Here is an 18,080-nt window from a genome sequence, read left to right on the forward strand (position 1 = left end):
GCAGCGTTGCCAGTGGCAGGCAGTCCTTTCGCTGAAGAGTTCAGCCGTCGTGTTGTCGCCTCTGCTCCTTTTTTTGGTTGTCGCCGTCGTAGTTGTCGTTGTCGTTGTTGTCGTTGTCGCTCTGTGTCTCTGTGTATTGTGGCCACCGAAACAAGAAACAGAGGAACCCAAAAATGCCACGAAAGAAAATGTGGAGCGTTGTGAATGTTGAGGCGATTGTTCTTGTTCAGTGCTAGCTACTTTTGACCCCGTGCGCAATCAGGTCACCATTGTTCTTGTGCCATCATGGTAAACAGTGTGTTAGAAATATAGCAAGTGTGCTGCTTGAATTGTGATTGAAAATGCGTAATCCCCGTTCCGTTGTCATCGTGTTCACCGCGTAACCTGAACCTTGAGTAAACACACACAGGCGCAAGTCGGACACTCACACACATAGGCACACTCACAAACGGGAGCACGCAACTCTACGTCACAAGAGCTTGAAAGGGTCGGTGGGGGGAAGGGGGGTTGGAGAATGTCCCCAAACCAAAATACCTGAAAATTGTAGTTCAACTACATTTAATTGATCTTGGAAAAACGTATGGGAGGGGTTCTTACAAAATCTTTTTATATGGGGCCTCCTAAAAAATCGTTTCGTGCTAGGCACAAGAAGTTGGCTCCACTCTAGCCCACTCACTCACTCCTTTGAGAGGCGGAGGTCCTTTGCCGCATAATTTCGATTGGAGCTGGCTCTCTTTCTCTCCCCCAACCCAAACCCCCTTTCTCTACGCCCCTGTGTATGTGAGAGTTTCTAGCCCGCTTGTAGGGGTGTATGTGTGTTAGGGGGGCTTGCATGTGCACGGCCTGTTTCCAGTCGGTTGTGCGAGTATGTGTGTGAGTGAAAGCGTGCCAAATGAATTGAAAATTACATGTGGCTCCGCTCTGTCTCCTACCCCCTTCCCTGCCCCCTGCCTCGCCCCTTACCCTCTCAAATGCATCGAAGGAGTTTTATTATTTAAACACGACGACGACGAGAGTTGAGCTCATTGGTGCCGTGCCGCGTGTTTCCGTTTCGTAACACTCGAGGTTACATAAAAATAACCATCGTCACCTTTCTGGGCTTCAAAAATATACACGCATTAACGGCAAAGCGCGGCCTAACGGTATTTTAAAACTCAGACACACACACTTATACACTCTCTTGCAGCGTTTGTGAACTGAATTGCACGTGGCAAGAAGGATAACAAGGATAGCGCGAGAAAGAGCGAGCGAAAGAAAGGAAAGAGAAAGCGAGAAGGCGAGAAATAGCCAAGCAAAGCAAAAAAGTGAAAAAGAAAAACAAAACTAACTGTCCGTCCAGCATTCTTTTTTTATTCTACACACATTTAAAGAATGTAAATGTAAAGTGAAGGCAAGCAGAGAAAGAGCAAAGGAGAAGGAGAGAGAGAGACCTCAAAACTGGCCATTGGCAGGCCAAACACACACACACGAACACACTCACACACCAGACACGATACGACACGCTCACACACGCTCAAACACGCACGAATATCCTGGCCTTTGCCGCAGTCATAAAATAATCAAGAAGCAGCTAAATCAGGCAAAAGCAGAAAGGACTGCTGCAACGTGCTGATGTTGACGAAACATCTCCATTGGGACAAATAAAGCAATTAGCCAGGGTTCGGAATTAGCACCACCACTGCCACGTGTAGAACGAGGAGGAGGAGGAGGAGGAAGCTGGAGAGGATGCGTGGGATTCGTATTCGGACTCTGTGGAGTATTTAGCCTAATCGAGTGATGTTGCTGCCGTCGCCGAGTGTAAAAATGCAGGATTCCGCCTGCAAACGTCAGCTATGTGCGAGATAACGGGACACCGGACAGCCAGGCAACCAAAGAAAAAGAAGCAAAAGCAAAAGCAAACGAAGAAACGAGAAATCGAACTCTCCCTGTGATATAACTTGCACCGTAATCGTAATAATCTAGCTCGTAGTTATCGTTATCGATTAATAATCGCCGCAATTGTAAGCTAAGTTACACACACAGCACTCTAATCGCCGCTCTGCTCCGCCGCCGCCACAACCGCCAGACCTGCGCCTAAAAAATATATAAAAACTAAAAGAATATAATAATAATATAGTAAAACTCCAAGTAAACCGACCAAAATCGAGCTAAAAATATGGGAGACGAGGCGGACAAGCGAACCGGCAAGGAGAAGCTGCTCTTCTACACCACCGCCTTCTTCATCCTGCTTGGAACCTTCAGCCTGTTCGCCTTCCTCTTCCTGGTGCCCTTCGTCATCGAGCCCGCCTTCACCACGATCTTCATGCAGTTCGAGGAGGTCCCCGCTTTGTGCGAAACCTACGACACGGAGATCTATTACGGGGCCAAGAACTGCTCGTGGTCATCGTGCCGCGAGGGCTGCACCAAGGACATCTACACGTGCACCCAGATCCGGGTGAACTATCGCCTCAATCTCTACAACTACACCGATGAGTTCAACTTCACGGAGTATCACATCAATCTTAAGGAAGCGGAACGCATATTGCCGCCTGTGAAGAGAACGGATAGATATGAGAGGGCTCTGAGGAGCGACTACGAGTACGATAACCTGGGCGGTGGAACCGGTGGCACCGGCTTGGACATCGACCTGGGTGGCGGGCGGCTGGAGCAATTGAATTTCGGCGATGCCGATGGCTCCAATGGCTACCTCATCGAGGATTCCGAGGATACGAGGGGTCTGAGTGCCTCGGGAACCCTCATTCCCGACGAGCGTCGGCCCTTCGACGAGATCTCCGAGCTGAACGAGGGGCTAATGGGCAATAGGTCCATGTATTACTATGTCGGAGCCAGGCTCTTTCCGAACGTCAAGGGTTGTGGCTATCCGCCCATGCTCAATTGTACCATCTGGCTGAAGAGGTACACCAAGATTGGGATGAAGTTCCCCTGCTACTACTCCAAGGTGGACCCCAGTTTGGTCATCAGCGATTTGGACTACTGGCAGAACACCCTGAATCTGGTGTATTCGATGGCCATACCCATACCCTCGTTCATCATCTCGGTGATCTATCTGACGTACGCGTACTTTAAGATCTACAACGAGGACGAGGAGACGGCGCCGCTGGACAAGAATGCCGAGGACATGGACATCGATGACATCGATGCCGTGGACGATAGTGACGGTGCTGTGCTGGCGGACAATGTGGCCGGCAGCCAGATCATCAACATGGACTCCACCACCAACGACAGTTGTCTGGAGGGCGTCCTGCCCAACGGCGGTCCCGGGATGACCGCCTCCATATCGCAGGGTGGTTCGGTGACCACCCCCGGTCATGGGTACATCGCCCAGAGTCCGGCGGGCTCGCAAATGACGCCCAACTCGGAGATGAACTCGTTCGGCCACCAGCTGAAGGTCCAGATGGCCGACGAGCTGTCCAGGGACTCGCTGGAGAACGGAGTGATCTCCACGTCCAACTCAGTGCAAGGGTAAGACTGAAGGATGTGGTAGAGGAGTCTGTGGAATAGGACTAAATGGATCTTGGGTTCTTCCAGTTTTATAAAAAAAAACATCTTAGTAATGGGAAAACTTAAGATCATAATAGGACATGGGTCTTAAAATTATTATTTATCAATTCGATAATCATGACAGAAGGTTTGAAGGTTTTTTCTTGTAGGTTTTCCTTAAAATCCTCTTGGTAACCAACAATCTTTTTTGTAGGTATTTGTTTAAGAAACTGGAAATAAATAACGAATTTTAAAAAAGAATTACCTCTTTTCTAGGAGTAGGTATTGTGAAATAACTTTAAAAATTAAATTCAAATTAATGTATTTAATTTTTTAACATAAACAATTTTATCCAAAGTTTGGCTTTTGCTTTTTTTTTTTTTTTTTTTTTAAATTACGTAAAACAAACAGCCAAATGTAGATAACAATTTAATAAAAGAATATTACGTATACGTAATACTGCTCGCTGATACTTTGTACTAAATTTGTAGCATACATTTATGGGCAAAACCTAAAATGTGGTTAAACCTGTAAAAAACCCAACTTTAAGCCTCTTTTAAAGGATTTACTTAATTTATTATTAATAAAAACCTTAACTAGTCCCAAAGATTGCTCAATAACTAATATTTTTCATATCTTTCCATTACAGAAACTTGAAACCCCCAATTAATACCTCTTTTATAAGATTTACTGAATTTATTTTTGATTAAAACCTTAAGTAGACCCAAAGTTTGTTCAATAACTAATCTTTTTCATAACTTTCCATTCCAGAAACTTGAGCAAGACGATGACGACGAGTATCTCAACTCCTCCTGGGCCGACGGCGGCAGTCTGAAACGTCAGGCGCATGGTCTGGAAAATGTTAGATTCCGATTCGGAAAATGAGCCGCTGCTGGATTCGTAGGCCGCCGAGCGGACATCGGGTACCACGGAGCAGGCGGAGATCATCGGAGCAGAGACCCTACCAACCTTAACCAAAAAAAGAAGGAAAAGCCCAAAGATAACCCCAAGTATTTCTACCCGAAACAATCGACAACAACGCAGCGAATGCGACCGAACCTGAATACCTTCAGAGCTGTTAGCGGCACCTAAATGAACTATGATAGATTATATATATTTACCTTATGAACTAGCTACTCAGACACCCACACAACCATTCACCCACATAAAGAAGCACGCTAGAGATCCGGAGTAACTCCGGACATGCCACTCACCACCCACTCAAAATTGCAATACACGGGCATTATAGTATCTGCACACAGTATCTGATATCTGGAGGATCGATCTTAGGCGATTGGTACAAATACAATAAATACATAGGCCGCAAGAACTCGAGCATGGAGTGCTATTCATATACCTAGAGGACAAAACTATAATACTTATACACGCATATACAAATATTTACTTGAATTATTTTTCTATTCGCAACAATCGTCGTCGTCTCAAGGCAGAGAACACACAGAAACTCCACACAACCCATTGCCCACAAAAATCAAATAAAAAAACCAAAAATCCGAATAAAGCTAATAAAAGAAAAAACTGAGTAAAGCGCGCAACTTATTTACAAATCGATAAATCGAGGCGCTGAGGTTTTTTAAATATTGTAATGCCCATTCAAGTGCTGCAGACCGTAAAACACAAGCGAGGAAAACTCGAAACCAGAAAAACAAATTAAATTTAGCGTATGAAAAGCGTCGTGTATTTAATTTAAACGTAATGATAAACGAAAGCAAGTCGAATGCCTATATTTGAAGTAAATTAAATTAAATTAAAATTAAATTTAAATTAAAGTAAATTAACTAACAATTGTTATCCTTCAAATTAATGCGGATAAAAACTCACAGCTTTAACTAACTGAAACGGAGGCATAAGATTTTTCTTCTACATATTTATTTTATTAAGATTATTAACGGATAATGAATATTTATAGGTCCTACAAATGGTTCAAGCTATTCAATTAAAAAAACTTACAAATAAAATATTGCATTAAATCTTAATAATTTAGGTCTGAAATTAAATATAAAATAACGTTTCCTTTTTATATTACAAACAAAACCAAAAACCAAACCAAGACATTTCTAAAATCAAAGGCGAATAATCTCGAAATTCGTTGCCTAGGCATATAGAAGCATCCGCATCAGCATCCGCATCCGCATCAATAAACTGCACTTTTGCGCATAATGTATCTATGATAAATGATAAGCGGCAATGGAACTACACAGAAAATCGTTTGTTTTTAACGACCAGTTTGGAGATGGAAGATATAGTTAACGAGAGTCAAAGCAATGGCAAAACAGAAGCGCAACTATTAGCTAATATCATGTAAAACAGACAAACAAATAACAAAATGCTACTAGAATTGAAACCAAATACATGAAAATCTCGAAATAAATACGCATTTAGCAGCCTAAAATTATAATGGTGTTTTTATTTTGGCTGGAAACTGAATAACATTTTACAGGTTTGATCATACAAAAATGTATTTTATAATAAAATTCAAAATTTGGCGCCATTTGTTACCGCTACCCTGCGCACTTTCTAACACTGCCGCAGACCAGTGAATGGCAGGAAGAGGAAGCAGTCAGCTGCGAATGGCAAGGAAGAAGAAGCAATCAGCTGTTGCCGTTTTCACCTGTGCGCCCAGAAATGCGAAAATTTGCCCATTAAGTTCTTGTAAATGTGCTTAAATACGAATCGCGGGTGACAAAATTTATTCAGGCTATAGCCTTAACCATATAGACACCCGATCTTAAAGAAAAACACCGAAAACAGCGCCGAAATAGAGTAAAAACTGAGCTGTGAGCCAGCCAATCGGCAACATTTTTTTTGTAAACAAATAATTTGCCGAGCGAAAAAACTCAGCTAGTAATTAACAAATGCCGTTCAGCTGAGCATATTGGCAAAGGGAAATCGCGACGATGGACAATAAGAAGGATATATACAATCTATGGGTGCAGTACACGACAAAGGTAAGGTTCTACTTTTGGGTCTAAATCGAGTGATAAGAGAAGTGGAAAAGTGGGTGTGCGCTTAAGGGGCGGGGGAGGTGCTCCGTTTGCGGGGGCGGCCGCAAAATGTTTAACGCATTAGTCACCGCAAAATACAAAAAGCAATTGTTTATCAGCTTATTTTCAAGGGCTCTGTGTAAACAGTGTAATGATTATATAATCCCCAGACACAGGCTCAAACTGAATCCTGCCCTCTCTTTCTGTCTCGCTCTTTCTCTCCTACAGAACGATGAAACCCACTTCCGGCAGTTTGTGGCCCGCTTTGTGGCCATTTGGAGGAGCCAACTGCAGCTGGACTTTCAGGCGGCGGACTGCCCCATGTGGCACGAGGTTCAACCGGATAGTGGTCCACATTTGGGTCGCCTGCCGGATGAACTACTGCCCGCCATCGGCAAGTTTATCATTGTGGCCAGAGATCAATGCGAAACGCAGGGGAAACTGGAGGAGGAGGCCATCGAGGAGGTGGCCATACTGGTGGACTGCCTGGTGATCGTGTGCCGGCACTTTGACAACATCCTGGCTGTTATAAAGTACGAGTACAAGCCCAATTTGATAGCCATACTCACCAGGGTGTTCAAGCAAGTGAGTAAATCTTTTAAGCTCATTTTTGGTTATTTTAACAAAGCCTCTTTTTATGCCTTTTTAGCAAATGGAGCTGCCCCAAAGCGTGCCCGCTATAAGCCATCTGTTTGGGAGCTTCTCGGCTTTCCTGGAGGTCATGTACGATCCGTATCTCACGTGGCGCAGCTTTGTGCGAGGTCAAACGGCCGACTACAGTCGTCTCTCCTATAAACCCCACTCGGTTCATGTGGAAATTGTGCCCTTTATTTATGGTAAGCTAAGCTACAAGGCAGCGATGAATGTAAAATAGAGCTTGAAAAAGAAAAAATCGATATTTTCGATATTTTTACAATATTGTGTCGATAATAACGATAAAAAAGGAAAGTTACAAAAACATTAATGATTCCGATAAATAAGAAGTATTGATTTTTAAAAATATCGAAATAATGTTTCTCCAATAGAGCTTGAAAAAGAAAGAAATCGATATTTTCGATATTTTTACAATATTGTGTCGATAATATCGATGCTTTCAGGGGAAAAAGAAAAAATTTACAAAAACAGTGCTGGTTCCGATTAAGATCGATATTCAAAAATATCGGAATTATCGATAATGTCGATATTTTTCAAGCTCTCATGTAAAATGCTCGAAGAAAACAGCTTAAACCCTTTTACGTTTCTCCCTCCCATCACTGCTCTGTAATATTTCAACTTACTAACCAATTGCCTTGTTTTGCAGATTGCTTTCAGGAGGAGAAGCTCATCCGGTATGCGGAAATAGGCGAGAGCCTGCTCAACATCCTGGGCGCTGTGATTTGCGGCTCGCAGGTAGCGCCAGAAAACGTCTCCAGTCCCCCGTCCTCCTGTGTAGTCCTTTATCTTATTTATCTCTCTCTCTGGAAGACCGTTTAATTATTAACCTCACTTCCCGACAGCTTTCCTTTCCTGCTCACTGCTTTCGCTATTAATGTTCATTAGAGCTCTATCATTCTGTTTCCATGTCCACTTTCGTCTCATTTCGTCTCGTTTCGTTGATGTGGCTGGATCCCCACGTCCAGCTGCAGTTGAAGAAGTCTCTAAACTCGACCTCCTCGACCCTGACAAATAGAAATACTAACGATCTAACCACTTCTTCACTTGCCCCCTGCTCGGGTGATGGGCTGCTAGACTGTGATAACTTGGTGAGTGGTGCTGAACCATCTGTTGTCCCGAATCATTGTTGTGCCCTAACCATGCATGCCATTGCTTGTTATGTCCCAAGAATGCTAGTTTAATTTAAAACCCTTTTAATGTTGCTATTGATTTGATTAGCGCAATGGCATGAAGGCCATTTGCCCCGCCACGGTGTCCATCACCATGAGTATTCTGCGTCAGTGGGAGAGTGCCCACAGTCCACGTCGCGTGGCCCTACAATGCTATGCCCTGATGGTCATTGTGCTGCAGAAATCTAGTCCAGAGGAAGTGAGTAGCTTGATATATCAATTTTATATCTTACTTATAATATTATCTTCCAAAAACAGCGCCAAATAGACCTAGTTACGTTAGTTCAACTTTATTGTGATGCTCTCCAAGAGCTGCTGGCCACCAAGCACTTTGATAGCGGCGATGCCAACTTCGATATCGCCAGCGATGCCGACCAGGATGATGTGGCCATCGACATGGCTGCCTTGTCCACCACGGTGGCGGCTGTGAAACTCTTTGTGACTGGCGATGAAGGTGTTGGTGAGGCAATTGCCGACTCCAATCTACTCGAATTGCTCACCAGTCTTCCCAAACTTATAAAGGTGAGGAATGTCAATTGATTTAACTTCTTTTTTAATGATTTTCCCTAATTTTTAGCCCTGGCACATCAACCATTCGAGCTCGCTGTGCAGCAGCATGGAGGCTTTGGCCACTTTGACGCGTTACTGCCCACAAACCGCTGCTCAGTTGCGTCAGGGCGAACGCATCGAGAGGCTCTTCGCCAGCTTAAAGGAATTTGGCAATCCAACGGTCGGTCTGCTGGACACTAGCTTCATGCTGGGCTACGATGAAAGTGGACACTTGTTGCTGCTGCCCGAGGTTATGCTGCAGCTGCTCAATTGGGTGCCAACGCTGCAGGAGCGGGAGCAACTGCATGTGACCAATCTTGTGCTCAAGGGCTGCACTGACAACTATGGAACGTATGTGTAAAGGCTTACATAAGTTAAAACAAATAATAGTTATAATATTTTATAGGAAATCCGTGGCCTGTGGCAGTCATATCATCAAGGCTGTGTGTGGCTGCCTCTTGACCGCCGAATCTCTGGCCGAGAACTGCGTTCAGAATCTCATTAAGCTGATCGAGGAACTAAGCAAGCTCAGTATTGTGCCCGCGGAGCTAAAGTGCATCTTTACTTTGTTGCGCCAGGGAACAAAGTTTCCGCAAAACAAGCAGCTGCAGCAGACGTTAGTCGTAATTGCTCTGCAGAGTTTAAGGGGCAGCAACTCCTGCGCCGAGTACTTCTCCATCGATCAGCCAACGGATGGCATTCTAGTGCCGGACATTCGAAAATGGACCATCTCCGGCTCGTATGGCTTCATCTTCCACATCCTGGTGCGCTTCAATCAGCTGAAAGATCAGTCGAGCAGTCGCCGAATGCTGCTCACCCTGCAAACAGCCAGTGGCAGTGGCTTCGAGGTTTTTGTGCAGCCCAATGGCAATGTTGTGGTGGCCGCTTTGACCAAGCGGGAATACCTGACATCCTCCACCGCCACCAAGACACTGATGGATGGCCAATGGCATTACCTAACGGTGGCCATAACGCCACCAAAGCGACCCTTTTCCTATAGTCAAATTAATATCTACGTGGATTTTGTACAGAAGCTGAGTGCCACGCTGAAAGTTCAAGCAGTCAATGAACCCTTTACTGTGTGCTCCATTGGCGCAGTGGTGGCGCCACCGCAACCAGGAGAGGTGGTTAAATCAGGGATTATGCCCAGGTCGTCGTCGCAGGAAAGCGGATCGAGTGGTTATAGGGGAATGCTGCCCAGTCTTCTAGAGCGAACGCTCTCAGCAAATGTGAGAATACAGATTTTAAATTAATGTTCAGTTACTTACTTAGTTTTTCCCTTTAGGTCTCCAACTACTTCACCCTGCCCATGCGCACCCAGACAGCCTTTGATCCGAATGTGAAGAACTTTCCCATTGGCATGCAGGATACTGTGTTTGGAGAGCCAACTTGTCTGCATGGACATCTGGGTGGAGTCCTCTTAGCTGATCCAACCACCAGTTTGAAAACAATCTTTGATGCAGGCTCCAACTTCAGTTCGATTTTCTCCCAGGACAATGACTTACTCGAACTCAACTCTCGCTTTGTTTTCTGCTATGCCCCGGGAGCAGTTTGGCATGGCACCTGCCAGGATCTCATACCAGGCGGAAAGTATCCGGGAAGGATTAGCGCTCAGCACTGCAAGATCGTGAAGATCCAGGAGACAATCAACAGTATTGGTGGAATCAGTGCAATACTGCCCATTCTGCATAGATTGGTGACATCGGATCAGACGGCAGACATCTCAATTGGCAGCGTCAGCGAGGAGTCCTTGTCCTGCGGAGCTCCAACGCCTTCGGCTGAGGAGTTTACGGATTGGGAGATGCTCTCCTCGAACTCCTACACCGAGTGGAAGATGCTGCAGCATCCGCTGGCCAGTTTCCTTTGCCTGTTGCGCTACCTCACGCACGAACACGAAACAAACCAGGAACAGCTGCTAAGTAGCGAATGCCTGGCCATTGTGGGCACTATGCTGCAACGCTGTCCGCCGCATCTGTTTGATGTGAATGCCCTGATGGCCACCCACCTGTTGATGGAGTCGCTGCAGGGACACAAGGCGGAAGCGGGCGGACAGCTGCTGGATGCCTTGTATGCTCACATTGTCTTTGACTTTGCCATCTGGTCGCGACTGCAGTTCCAAATCACTTTGGGTCACGCCCAGTATCTGAGTGCCATGATTAAGAACGATCGGAAGTTCTTCCGCAAGCGGTATGGCGTCCAGTTTGTGCTGGATGTGGTGCGTCAGTACTACTCCACGCCCGATAGCATCACCGATGACGATGCCAAGACCATTCGGGCCACGCTCTTCGGCATCATTAAGTTCTATCTGCAAAAGGAAGTGAACATCAAGGAGGTGAACTCCATGATTGCCTTTCTGGCTTCCGTGCGGCAGGATGTGGTTCTGGTGGAGTTTCTGGAGATGATGACTTTTTATATACGTGGGAAGAACTGCAAGGATCAAATGGTTCTTTTATTGCACGAACCTCAGTCCGCCAATTTGATCTACAACTTCTTCGTGGACAAGAGCTACACCAATGAGATTCAAGAGGCGGCTATTAGGGTATTAATTATTATATATATATTATTTATATATATAATTAGATTTAGGCCAAACTTAATTGAGGTTTTTGTAAAAAGAATTTAACCAATCAAATGTGGCTTTAAATCATATTTTAAAAAAACGATTTCGCCTAAAATCCTATGTCTAATTATTACATATTATTTATATTTATTATTTCTAACGTTTGTATTTCCAGTTCATCAGTGGCTTGTTGGCCACATCGCGGGTGCATCAGAAGTACAAACAAGTGCTGCGTTTGTACGATCAGGCCACCGAGCAGAGCATGTTCCCTGGATTTTTCTCCTTCATCACACCCTTATCGCTAAGCTCTACGATCCTCTTTCATTTGGTCGATGAAATGCTGGGTCTGCAGCCGGACTATGCAGGTCTTATATTCCTCGTCTATCATGTGAGCAGCTGTGATCTCCCCGTGAAACTGGAGATTGCCAAGCGACTGCTTCAAACCACCTTCGTGAAGCAGCATTCCACTGTGGCGATGGCCAAGCAAACGGGCTGGCAGGAGTCCATTGCCCGTCTGCTCATCCGGAAGCCCATCACCAGTTCGCCTCCGGATGAGGAAAAGCGACGCAGTTTTGGCATCAACTTGGATGTGCTGTTGGAGGATAACTCGAGTTTTCTGGCCCAGGCGGATCTCATCACTTTCTCGGAGCAGGAGATTGGCCTGGCACAGTTGCAGTCGCAGCAGCAGCAAGAGGAGCTCAGTGATAGTGGCCTAATACTTAACGAAATCCAGGCGAGTGTTTCCGAGGCAGCCACTGTGATCGAGAGTGAAATTAAAGGTAATTATCTTAGTAGTGGAAACCTGCTTAACTGCTTAGAAAATAAAATTCATGCAGATTAATTCACAAAATGATGGCCCTTTCTTCTTCAAAAGAAATTGTTGTTTGAATTATTTCGGAATTCATGCCATTCATTCATTCGATTCTATTAAACTCAAAATTCTAATTAATTCATTCATGTAAACCAAAAAATTCAAAATAATTCATTAAATCCATTCATGCAGGGCTCTAATATTAATTTGTAAATTAACTAATGTTAATCTATATTTCAGAGTTAGCTGAATCTGTCTCCGGAGCAGTGGTTGAAAATGCCAGCAGTTTGTTCTCGGTCATCCGGCAGACCACCCATGATTTGCAGGATACTTTCGAGTCCTTGACACTGGGCAGCTCGACGGACACTGCCGATGGCTCGCAGACGCCTTCGATTCAGCGCGAAGAATCGCTGAGTTCCGATAGCTCCACACAGTCGCCGCACGGACCGCCCAAGAAAAGTGACTCCATGGAGGTGAAAATAGGCTATTTTAATTTAAAGATTTTCCATTTAATGACATAAATTCCCCCCGCAGAGCACCTCCGCCTTTGACTTTGTGGCCGACGGCGATGTGGACACCGAGGAGCAGTTGGTTTATCTAGTCTCGAATACGCTCTTCAACATTTTCTGGCGCGGCATACCCAACGATCATCCGCAATGCTGGCAGGAGCGCGGCCAAGTGCTCGGCTGCATCAATTTGTTGGCTCTAAACAATGAGCTAATTACCTCGCATCTCTCGCTGCGCCTCAGGATTTTGGAAATGGCTGTGCAGGCCTCGCTTTTCGATCTATCGGAGCATGGCAGTCAGACGCTAGTCAACCAGGAGAACGCCTCGCACATCCTGCGCATGGTTTATGAACTGGTGGTTCTGGGCTCAAACGAAGACGAGTCGAAAAAGTGTTCCACGAAGCTATTGGATGGTGTGCTCGCTTTGCTGGACGCCCTGATGATCTTCCAGCAGGGTTCCTCTGACGATTGGTCGGATATGATCCGCTTGTGCTTGGGTCTCCTGCTCAAGTGCTCACATCACCCGAATCCTGGAATTGTGGCGATGGCCACGGCTAAGCTACATGCTATTCTTCAAAGTCGTTCTACTGAGGATCCAGCAGAGCTATCCTATCTTTTGTTTAGCATCAATAGAGCTCTGGATAATGCCATTGAAGGTGGGGTTCTCATCAAATATTTTTATTATATTTATTTTTAAATTTTATGTTTATTTTTCACAGTTGGCAATCCGGAGGAGTATTCTTTTCTGATGCCTGTGATGAAGGCCCTGTTGGAGAAATGTCGTTTTGCCTTCAATTTGGACTCCACTCTGCCCGATTTGCCTTCAACTTCCTCTGGACCTGTCTTCTTCAATGATTTCCAAATGTATAGCACCAGCAAAAAGTGGAGAAACTTTATTGAGCGAATAGTAAGTTCTTTTTATTTAATTTATTCAACATTCTTAGCCTAGTTTTCAATACAACTTAAGAGCTATCAGCTAAATTCTAGGAAATAGTTAACCAAGTCTTTTTAAGCTATGCCTCCTCTTCGATTCCCTTTGAGAATTCAAAATAGTTTGTGATTTTTTGGCAAGTTCTGACGCAGCATTTCCCGATCGCTGAGCGGACTCTTGAAGAGCGTCGTATCGAAGACGCCCTTGGTGGTTCGCTTGGATGTGGGTGGATTGGCTGGCTGCAGGGCGAGCGGAGAAACTGGACCATGGTTCCTCACATAACCAGGTCGCGTGGGTCGCGATCCTCCTCGTCCTCCAGTCGTGGGTGTAAACTTCTGTCTGGTGGGTGGTGCAATGGTTCCATCGTAATAGCTTTGCGAGTGCGATTGATCGATTCTAACGTTGGGATCCGGTGAACTGGGATTAACTGGCTGCTGGCGATACCTCGATGAACCCCGATTTCTACTCCTTGTCGTGGTGGGAGTTCCTGGGGTGCTTGTCACTATGGTGGGCACGAAAGCCACCCGCGTGGTGCTACTCCTGCCCCTCATGGGACTCCAAGGAGCCGGCGTCGTCGACGTCGTCGTCGTTGTGGGCGTTACAAAGTTGTAGAATGTCTGCTTCCTCTCCACAAAGTGTGAGCTATTTGTATCTGTATCCGCATTTTCTTGGGACTCCCCCGAATGGCTATCTGCATCGTAGGCCTGCTGGAGTTCAGGAACATCTAACGTGTGTTTTGCGGGCACATTTCCCGCTGCACCTCCACTGGGTTTACGCTTCCTCTTCCGCCGCTTGGAACTTCCAGAAGCATGTGCATCCGATGTAATCTCATTCTGATCGGGAGAAGAAACCAGAATGGGTGGATACGACTCCTGCTCATCGCGATTGGAGGCCTCGAAGGGCACGGGATCGTAGATGGGCACTTCGTAGCTGGATTTTGGAAAATCAAAGCTGGGAAACTTGTGGTGCGGATTCAAGGGCAATTCCTGCGTGGGTGGTGCATAGTCGTCCTGGGGATACGAATTGATGGAATGCGAATGGGAGTCTGAGGATATGTAGTTGGTGGGCGGATGCTGAGGTGGTTGGTCGTAGGATGAGGATGGAGGATGCTGGTAATTGCTGGGGTGATCCAGTGAAGGTTGATTGTAGCTAGAAGGTGGGTGATCGTAGCTGGAAGAAGGATGTTGAGGAGGTTGATCATAAGTGGAGGAGGGATGTGATGGTGGGTGATCATAGCTCGAAGAAGGATGCTGTGAAGGATGATCATAGCTCGAAGAAGGATGCTGAGGAGGATGATCATAGCTCGAAGAAGGATGCTGAGGAGGCTGCTCATAACCCGCAGAAGGATGCTGAGGTGGAGCATAGCTATTTGCGGGAGGATGCTGGGCAGGCTTCACATAATTATTCGCAGGTGGCTCAGCGAAACCCTCATGAGGCTGCGAGGGATGTGGAGGCACATAGCTCTGCTGGTGATTCGACTGATAGGAAGTGCTGATCTCGAAAGCAGGCGGGGAATAGGCAATCTCAAAGTTGGGATTATGATTAGAACCATGCTTATGCGGCTTCTTGGGTGGCTCTGCAAAGTTCTGATGATAACCCACATTGGGGATCTTCTGTTCGTAAATGGAATAGGAGTCCGGAGATGGCAGATCCTGATGCGAGTAGCTGGGAACTGCAACCGGGGCAGTGGGTACTCCATATTTAGTCGATGGTATATGAGCCGGAGGAGCAGGAGGTGGCTCATAGTGCGAGGCAAAGGAGTGATCCGGTTGGAAACTCTGCTCAGGTAATCCGTACTTCTGGTGCGGCACATGCTCATGCGTGGTGACCAAACCAAAATCCAGACTGGGGAACTTGTGCGCTCCATAGAGATCCGGTTCCGTATCGTGGTTATAGAAATCCAGATCCATGGACTGCGCCTCGTAGCTCGAAGTGGGTATCTTAAAGTCCGAACCATCGAACTTTAGGTGCTGAAAGTCATCCAGCGAGAAGCTTGGTTCCTCGTGATGCGATGGAAACGAGGGTTTTGACGAGTAGCGTATATGTGGTGGAGGTGGTCCATACTTGATCTTGGGTGGACCCTTTGTACGTCGTCGCTGCTTGGATCGCTTGATCACTGAATAGGGGGGTTGTCTTCTGTATCTTATGAGTTTCTCCGCCGTGGGCACCAAGTCATCTTTGGGTTCAGATTTAAGATCTTTTTGAACACTCGTGGCATTGGCTTCGCTGAGGGCGAAGGGCAGCAGACAGACAGCCAACTAAAGGGAAAATAAACAAAAGTTAAAGGGTGAGTGGGTTAATCTTCCGCAAAAAAATGTCATCAGACAAATAAACTTTCTCCCTCCAAAATGCTTAAATGCTGTCATCTCTGTGTGGTTTCGTCTTTGGTTAACCTTTGACTTTCCAACTTCAAGACTTCCGCCTCAGTGGCTCCCAGTTTCCCTAGCTCACTTCACACGTAACATGGTTGCCATCACCTCACGAGTCGCGCTCGCCAGGCTCCTCGTAATTGTTGCATCGATGGTTAGGCGACTTTGCCGGCTGGCTGGTCTCACGCAATCCAAGCGAAAGGAGGAGGATGGCCTGGAGGGTGAGGTGGAATGGAATGGAGCACCCAAAGGAGCCAAGCATTGAACCTGATCATCGCCATGTTCAGGTGTGCGAAGTCGAATGCAGTTGCTTTTGCTGACTTTTATTTTTAACCATGACTTGTTTAGGTTTGTTTGTTAACATTGTTGGAAAATTACCTTTTGATCAGAAAGTTACATTGTGGGCATAGAAAAAAAGGTAAAACTCTTATAAATGGAGATACGAATCACTATTTTTTGAAAAATGTAGCATTTTTTATACAACTTCTAACATTGCCAAGTACTTTCTTCTTATTCTTTAAAATATGTTTATCCTAAGCTTAGAACTCTTATAATGATTTGATTTTTCAACCGGTTAAACAAATTTTCTAAAGTCAGGAATAGTTAACGATTTAAATATGCTATATAAAAGCAATCATTTTCCAAAATTTTAATTAAATTAGATTAACTTTCCATTGTTTTTTAAAAACTTTTTAAAAATTTTGAGAATAAGTATCTTATGGTTATAGCTATAAACCATAATTGCTTAACCAAGCAAACCAAATAAACCATTTCCAATTTCAACAAAGGATAATAATCTTGAATATGTTTAAGTATTGCCAACAGTTTTTATCTGATTTTGAGAATCCTTTTTATAAAAATCAAACCAAAGTTATTCCTCTTAACTGAAAACCTCCACAACGACACACGCGAGATGGCAGCATAATTAATTCACATATTATTTAATCACTTACAAAACAGGCCGAAAGCCGAAACAAATTGCACATTTTTCGAGTGGCAGACAAAACGCGAACTAAACTCTACGCAGTGGCAGTGGCGCTAGGAAAAACAAACTTCCAAATCGACGCGAACATCAAACACACAACTTTCATTGGCGGCGGCACAGCCCAGCGATTCCGAAATCCGTACACCGAATCCCCAAGTAAATCCAAATTGGAGTTTGTTTTTTTAAAGATTGAGATTGGAGTTTTCCTCGCGGCTCCCGGTGGTCACGACTCGTCGGACTTTCTTTCGGCAACTGAGCTGAGCGCCAAGAAAGTGGTCTGGTTTTGTGGCTCAGCTCGAAGAGGCGCAGCTGGAACCAGTCGAATGACAAAGCGGCGTCGTCGTCGTCGCTGCTGCCGATGCACCCACCTGGCGGAGATTTTACCAGAAATATTTTGCTCCCCTCTTTTATTTTCCATTTTATTTTATACCGATTTAATTCGCTGTGTGCCCAGTGCCCTGGAACGACGGATGGTTGGATCGCTGGAGGCGCCACCTTAGATGGTTGGATTATGCAAAGAACCTCCCGTCGCGTTGCCTTCACCATCGCAATGCGGATGCCTCCTGGATACGCTAGTTATCCAGCAAGAGATAGGCGTTAAATAAACCTCAAACCCCTCAAATAAACAGCTATCGAGAGGAGCGCGTCTAACTGGTTTACATAAACTACTGCAATCGAGTGCTTCCTGTGCCCGCGGCTATATGCACATTGAACTTGAACCTGACCGGACGTGACTTGGACGCGGAGTAGTCCTCCAGTTGGAGCAGATAGAGCAGATGGAACTCGAACACGCACGAAGAGTGCCCCCGAATCGAATGAAAGCGAAAACAAATCCAAGCTGCCATAATCGTCAATCTTGATTGGAGATCACAATTCGCAGACTGAAAGAAAATTCGGGACTTGCACTTGATTTTATTGATTTGATATAAAATATGAACTTTGGTAATATTTGGGGATTAGAGTAAGCTTGTAATATCGGTGATATTAATAAGATCAAATGGATCTTAAGTTCTATGTATCTGAAGAATTTAAGCTTAATGAAGGGGTTTTAGACCTACTTT

The 18,080-nt window shown here is 45.3% G+C and overlaps 3 protein-coding genes across 7 annotated transcripts in view; 2 read left to right on the forward strand and 1 right to left on the reverse strand.

The window, feature by feature from the left end:
* Window positions 1-13: 13 nt before the first annotated feature.
* Window positions 14-5,880, forward strand: tipE (temperature-induced paralytic E). 3 transcript variants are annotated; one of them, XM_070214323.1, is made up of 3 exons: window positions 14-395; window positions 1,187-3,462; window positions 4,252-5,880. In XM_070214323.1, exons 2-3 carry the CDS (start codon window positions 2,156-2,158, stop codon window positions 4,313-4,315), a joined length of 1,371 nt encoding a protein of 456 aa, XP_070070424.1. In that variant the 5' UTR covers window positions 14-395; window positions 1,187-2,155; the 3' UTR covers window positions 4,316-5,880. The 3 variants fall into 3 exon arrangements, with proteins under 3 accessions (XP_070070424.1, XP_044250591.1, XP_070070425.1); XM_044394656.2 differs by having other exon boundaries at window positions 14-288; XM_070214324.1 differs by having other exon boundaries at window positions 14-262.
* Window positions 5,881-6,087: 207 nt separating this feature from the next.
* The window catches only part of LOC108064073 (neurobeachin-like protein 1), a 35,595-nt gene continuing 23,602 nt past the window's right edge, over window positions 6,088-18,080 (forward strand). The window contains exons 1-14 of one of the 3 annotated variants that reach the window (XM_044394414.2): window positions 6,088-6,449; window positions 6,714-7,070; window positions 7,135-7,321; window positions 7,786-7,874; window positions 8,105-8,227; window positions 8,358-8,507; window positions 8,567-8,830; window positions 8,886-9,208; window positions 9,264-10,086; window positions 10,143-11,396; window positions 11,593-12,196; window positions 12,469-12,701; window positions 12,763-13,390; window positions 13,454-13,641. In XM_044394414.2, the coding sequence (XP_044250349.1) occupies window positions 6,399-6,449; window positions 6,714-7,070; window positions 7,135-7,321; window positions 7,786-7,874; window positions 8,105-8,227; window positions 8,358-8,507; window positions 8,567-8,830; window positions 8,886-9,208; window positions 9,264-10,086; window positions 10,143-11,396; window positions 11,593-12,196; window positions 12,469-12,701; window positions 12,763-13,390; window positions 13,454-13,641 (5,274 nt within the window). In that variant the 5' untranslated portion in view covers window positions 6,088-6,398. The remainder of the gene's footprint in view (window positions 6,450-6,713; window positions 7,071-7,134; window positions 7,322-7,785; window positions 7,875-8,104; window positions 8,228-8,357; window positions 8,508-8,566; window positions 8,831-8,885; window positions 9,209-9,263; window positions 10,087-10,142; window positions 11,397-11,592; window positions 12,197-12,468; window positions 12,702-12,762; window positions 13,391-13,453; window positions 13,642-18,080) is intronic. The other 2 variants (XM_070215737.1, XM_044394415.2) reach the window with 2 other exon arrangements.
* LOC108068907 (uncharacterized) lies at window positions 13,647-17,104 on the reverse strand. The gene is made up of 2 exons (XM_017158749.3): window positions 16,988-17,104; window positions 13,647-15,923 (listed from the first exon to the last, which is right to left on the reverse strand). Exons 1-2 carry the CDS (start codon window positions 17,018-17,020, stop codon window positions 13,779-13,781), a joined length of 2,178 nt encoding a protein of 725 aa, XP_017014238.2. The 5' UTR covers window positions 17,021-17,104; the 3' UTR covers window positions 13,647-13,778.

The sequence above is a fragment of the Drosophila takahashii genome, chromosome 3L (genome assembly GCF_030179915.1).
Source record: "Drosophila takahashii strain IR98-3 E-12201 chromosome 3L, DtakHiC1v2, whole genome shotgun sequence".
Lineage (NCBI taxonomy): Eukaryota > Metazoa > Arthropoda > Insecta > Diptera > Drosophilidae > Drosophila > Drosophila takahashii.